The sequence below is a fragment of the Marmota flaviventris genome, chromosome 13 (assembly GCF_047511675.1).
Source record: "Marmota flaviventris isolate mMarFla1 chromosome 13, mMarFla1.hap1, whole genome shotgun sequence".
Classification (NCBI taxonomy): domain Eukaryota; kingdom Metazoa; phylum Chordata; class Mammalia; order Rodentia; family Sciuridae; genus Marmota; species Marmota flaviventris.
In genome coordinates this window covers 50,281,790-50,287,789 of record NC_092510.1, presented here as the reverse complement: position 1 = coordinate 50,287,789, position 6,000 = coordinate 50,281,790, and the positions used below count along the sequence as shown (strand labels likewise).

General features: G+C 40.4%; 1 protein-coding gene across 1 annotated transcript in view; it reads left to right on the top strand.

Annotated features, from left to right (window-relative positions):
* The window catches only part of Ttc39b (tetratricopeptide repeat domain 39B), a 121,960-nt gene continuing 115,960 nt past the window's right edge, over nt 1-6,000 (top strand). The window contains exon 1 of the mRNA XM_027950629.2: nt 1-179. Within this exon, the coding sequence (XP_027806430.1) occupies nt 138-179 (42 nt within the window). The 5' untranslated portion in view covers nt 1-137. The remainder of the gene's footprint in view (nt 180-6,000) is intronic.

The window sequence follows — 6,000 nt, the reverse complement described above, 5'->3', positions numbered from 1 at the left end:
CCCCGCCCAGGAGTCGGCGGGAGCGCCCTCCTGCTCCTTCCTCTCTCACCAGCCCTTGGTTAAGCACCCAGCGAAGAAGTAGAGTACCTTATAAGTTTCTTGCTTGGTATTTGGGCGGCCGCAGCCGAGAAAGGAACATGGCGCTTGTAGGCAGCCGAGTGGAGCTGGAAGCTGATGAGGTACTAGCGATGGGCAACGCGGGCGCTACCCCTGGAGCCCGCACCCGGGCGCGGGAGGGATGGGCGAGCCCCGCTTGGGGTGGCTGAGGTCCCGCCCCCTGGGTCTGGGTCGGGGACCTGCCGGCTCCCGCTGTGGCTCTGAGGTAGGGGAAGGGGAGGGGGCTGGGTGCGGGCATCTGGCCTTGGCAGTCTCTTCCTTTCGGGACAGGAGGGACCTTGCGGTGTGCCTGCAAGGGGATGTTGAACCCCGAGTTTGGCCCCGGGACGTGTGGGTGCGAATAAGCGGGAGCGTAGGACCTGGAGCTCGGAGCTGTTCAGAGCCTTCCCGTGGACTCCCGGGCTTTCCAAAGTAGGACCCCGAAGTCCTGACACTAGCCTTCTGGGGTTCTGGACTTGGGAATCTCGCCTTCTATGGAAGTTTCCTGGTGGCAGAACTGAAGGGCTTACGTTCGATGGAAAGAGAGGGCAGCCAGAGGAAAAAGGAGCCGAGGGACATCTGCCAGAACGGCCAGGGCTGCTGGAGGAGCTAACCCCCCAGGCAGTGATGCTTCTTGCTTTTGCTACGGTGCCGGGACACTTCCTTAAGTGAAGGACCTTTAAGAACTGTCAGTGGCCTTCGTTGGTCTCAACTATTTGATTAGCCACTTCTTCTTGTCGCTGCGCACCTGGGGCTGAGCACTCTGCGGCCCTGCGGCAGGCGCGCAGGACCTGTTGATTTACTGACAGTTCCTTTCAGCGCTTGCCACCTCCAGAGAAAGCGCTGTCTTGCTCTTGAAGTTGAAGTTGAGGCTCCTGCGGCAGCAGCAGGAACTGCAAAGCCCCTCAGCCGAGGCTTCTGCCATTTTACCTGACTTGAATTTTACAAGTCGCTGCCTAAGAAGGGTTCGGTTTCAAATGATGCAATAGTGGATGACCTGGAGGAGGCGGGATAAGATTTCTGTCCATCTCTTTAATGCTTGCAAACTCCAGAAAACTAACCGATACTATGCTTCAAATGTGGGCCTAACAACAAAAACAGAATTACAGTACCTTTGCACAACTGGTAGAGAAGAGGGCCAGCACGATGTCCAGAACTTTGCTTACATTTTCACAGTTCTTTGACCATAATTCATTTCTTCCTCAGTGTTTTTTTGGTTCCTGATTGTATATTACATTAAATATCCATGTTCCTGGCATGCAAATCTCTCCACAGTATGATCTCAATTGTTTATCTCAGGTTCGTCCTCAACTGTCTCCCTGAATATAATCATTTAGTTAAATCATATTTTAAACAAGGAAGAAAGACTGGGAGTAGTTAGTAAATGTGAAGTGAAATTTCTGAATCCTGGGCTGCTTGTCCAAAAAGATTTGCTGTGTTTAGGGTGGGACTATGGCTCTATAGACAGGACCCTGTTAATAATTAGATTGGAACAATAGGTGTAACCTGGGACTGTTCTAGCATAGTGAGGCATGTGGTAACTCAAGCTGTACTCATTACCTACAAGATGAACCAAAGTGTTGAAATGTGTGAACTGGTGGGGAGTGCTCTAGCTCTGTTGGGGGAAATAGGTTTCAGAGCAGTAGAGTCTGGCACAAAGACAGTTGGTATATGTTTGTTGAATGAATGAATGAATGAATGACTATAGAAAAGATGTTGCTTGGTAATGTCTCAGTTTTTGCTAAACAATTTGTTCATTAACTATTAGATTCCTATTTATTACATGCCAGGTACTGTGCTAGTCCTAGGAGATAGCAAGTACAAACAGAACTCATTGTTAATGCCAAATCCACTTTTGCCCCTCATATTGTATTTTATCTGTTAGTATAAATGTACCAAGCATTTATTGGTCATTTGCTCTGTGCTCAAACTTGGTAGGTGCCTTAGAAAAATAAGACGCAATTTTGGCTCTTTAGGATTCTCAGTCAGGGTAGAAAGATATGACCTATGTAAAAAAAACTTTAGAAAATAGCTCAAGGCAGGGTGAGCAAGTAAGAAGTAGGGTGCTGTAGACTGAGTATTCTTGACTTTTTTTGGTAAAAGATTTCTAATTGTAAATGGACTGAAGAACTCATCATACTCATGAGTAAGACCCTGTTCTTCAATTTTCAGGGCGTATAATATGAAAATAGCTATTTTATTTATAAGCTGCCTTGCTTATATCTATCTGGCCTTTAGTGGTTTTTGTGTGTGACTTAAATTTGAGGGTTAGATAAAAGTTTACATGTTACTATTTAATTCTGTTAAAGTAGTCAGCATTTTCTCTTCGTCATTTGATAATAATTAAATGCTTAAAAAAGAAATTCATTCTCTTAAGAAGAATGCTGTTTTTATCACCATTATATGATACTCTTGAGAAGTAAAAAGGGACAAAGTCGAAAGTTGGAAAAGTATTATGTTTGGAATTAGGTAAACTGGGCTCTCAGCTCTCTTTACCCCATAGTCATTCACTATTATTATATGTACATTTATGGAGACTAATTTGCTCCATAGTCATTGAATCATTTATATGTGGAGACATCTGATTATCCTAGGTGCCAAGCCCTGTTCTAGCCTGGAGATATAACAATGAATAAGATAGACAGACCCTGCCAAGACTAGTTTTTTTTTTTTTTTTTTTTTTAAATATTTATTTAGTTGTAGATGAACACGTCTACAACTATTTATTTTTTATATGGTGCTGAGGAGTGAACCAGTGCCTCACATGCGAGGCAAGCACTTTACCACTGAGCTACAGCCTCAGCCCTGTGACTAGTGATCTTGATTGAGCAAGTCTGTCAACCTCTAAGGATTCTTTCAGTTTCCTCAACTGAAAATAGTTAGGCTAGAGAACTCTAAGTTTCTCTCAGCTCTAAAAATCTATGCTTTTGTGTGTGTGTGTGTGTGTGCGCGCGCGCATGTGTTTTGAAGGGGATGGAGAAGGGGGCTTTATGTTTTGGGAGAAAGGCTAATAATATGGAAATCAATGGGAGCACTGAGGTTAGGACTTGTATCCTCAATGGGAGCAAAAATTTGATTCTTGAAGGGGACAAAATATCTTAGATATTATAATGTTTTGGGTTCTTCAAAGCTCAATCAACAAAATCCTTTTAACATTTTTATTTTTCTCACCTGTTTTTCCTTAGTATTATATGAGCAACATTGACATCAAGTTCATGGAAAATATACAGATGTGTGCAAGGTCAATACAACAAATTCCTGGCAAATTATCAGATGGCTATCATTAGAGGACATTCTATCAGTTGCTTGATCATATCTTAATTGGTGACTTTAGTTGGCTGCCATCAGTTGCATTGTGGATATGGCTTACATTTGGCCCTCAGTTTCTTTTTTTTTGTTTGTTTAAAATAATTTTTACTTTAATTTTTAATTTGCATGACATGAATTCCTAATTTACATAATAAAAGAGAAGTAAGAAATTATTTACTTGGAGAAAGAAAACCTTTCTTTTTTAAATAAATTTTTTATTCTAATTTGTTGTATATGACAGCAGAATGCATTACAATTTATATTACACATATAGAGCACAATTTTTCATCTCTCTGCTTGTATAGAAAGTATATTCACACCATTCGTGTCTTCTTCATACATGTACTTAGGGTAGTGATGTTCATCTCATTCCACTATCTTTTTTTTACCCCTCTGCCCTATCTACAGTTTGTCTAATCTTCCCATGCTCTCCCTCCCAACCCCACTGTGAATCAGCCTCCTTGTATCATAGAAAATATTCGGCATTTGGTTTTTTGGGGATTGGCTTACTTCACTTAGCATTATATTCTCCTGGCTCTCAGTTTTTTTTTGTGTGTGTATATGTGTGACTTGAGATTTGAGGGTTAAATGAAAATAGTTTATATTTTATTTAATTCTATAAAATATTCAACATTTTCTCTTTTCAGTATTGACAATAATTATTTTAAACATAATATTATGGTGAAACATAATATTGACCATACTTGAATGAATAACTAGTAGCTAGTTAAATTTAATATTATTTTATCATGTAAACCAAAAGTTCACTAAATTAACTTATTCTTTATTTATGTATGTATTTTGTGATATTGGGGATTGGATCCAGGGCCTTATGTGTGCTAGTTTAGGGCTCTACCACTGTGCTACATTCCTAGTCCCTAAAATAGGTTTTGAATTTTATTTTTTAAATTGGTATTGGGAATTGAACCTGAAGTACTTTACTACTGAGCCACATCCGTAGTTCCTTTTATTTTGTATTTTGAGACAGGGCCTAACTAAGTTCCTGAAGCTGGCCTTGAACTTGAAGTTTCCTGCCTCAGCCTTCCAAGTTGCTGGGATTACAGATGTGGTCCAGTTAGCTTTTGATTGTTGTTAAAAAAAAAAAAAAATGGTTATATAGTTACATGAATTAGCAAATTGCATATATGATTTAATACATTTTAAATTGTTAGTAAATTCTTGAAAGGTTAAATGTTAATATCTTTAAAGTTTTGAATTTGACATTTACAATTTTTATTTAGCTATTCTGAATCTATTCTGAATAAAAGCTCTACTTATTAATTTTATGTATAGAATATGTATGTTATTAAAATTTCAGGGGGAGGTGCAATTAGGAAAATAAATATATAAACACTCCTTAGGGAAGTGATGATGAAGAAAGGTTGAGAAACACTGAGGGAAAGAAATTGCTTATGTGACAGATGCTTTCATGGACTGCTTTACTTGTTTATTTCTTTTTTTGAGATAGGGTCTTGCTATGTTGTCAGGCTAATCTCTAACTCCTGGATTTAAACAATCCTCTTACCTCAGCCTTTTAAATAGCTGAGACTATAGTCATGGGCCACTGTGCCTGACTTCATGGCTCCCTTTTTGGTCCAGGATATTTAAAATCTAATTCTGATCTAGAAATTTTTTCCCTTTAAAGTTTAGATGAAGGCTTTGTTTTTTTTGAGGCAGGCCTGGCTAAATTGCCCATACTGGCATTTAACTCACCGTCTTTCTGCCTCTGCCTCAGCCTGAGGAGTAGCTGAGATTATAGGCTTACTCCTGTCTGGATGAAGTTTTGATAAAATTGCCACGATTTTCTTAGAGTCAGATTCATTCTTTCATTCCACTGATGTTCATTGGGTACCTCCTAGATGCCAATGCTGAAAATACACACTAGAGTAAGACTTACTGTCCTTGAGTGCATTGTCTAGCAAGACAGTAACACAAAGCAACTAGTTCTGTCTTTGTGTCAGAATAGGGTTTAAGTCATTGGACTTGGTCCTGAAAGAAGATCAGGATTGTGCTAGGCAGAAAGCAGGATAAGGTGCAGGCCTTGGTAGAAGTTGAGGTTGGTAGCAGTGAAAGCAGAGCATCCACATGGTGGGAAGGAGAGCCTGGAAACTGAAAGCCTGGTTCAGATTGCGTGCTGCAGTATCTAATGCCATGCTAAGGACTTTGGGATATATATATCCTAAAAAATGGGAATCTGGAAAGTTTTTAACCAGGCAATATGATCAGATTGTTTATTTTAGAAAGATAAGCCTGGTGATGTTGATGTAGCCAGATTGTGAAGTTGGCAGCAGGTGGGACTAGGGGCTGTTGCAACAGTTCACTTGGGAGATAATGAGGACTGGGGTAGAGCAAAGGCTGTGGGGTTGAAGAGGAGAGGCCAGTTTGAGGGTCATTTAGTGAAAACATGGAAGAGGACTTGGCTTCATGGCCTGTACCCCAGTTTGAGGGTCAATGATACAGGGAGGGAGAGAGGAGCCATTTAATTATAATGCTGGGTTATTTGTGTAACCACAAACTTGAATGGTGATGATGTCACCTAAGGAAGAAGAGAAGGGTTTGGGTAGGTGCAGAGGATGGGGAATGATACAAGCAGAA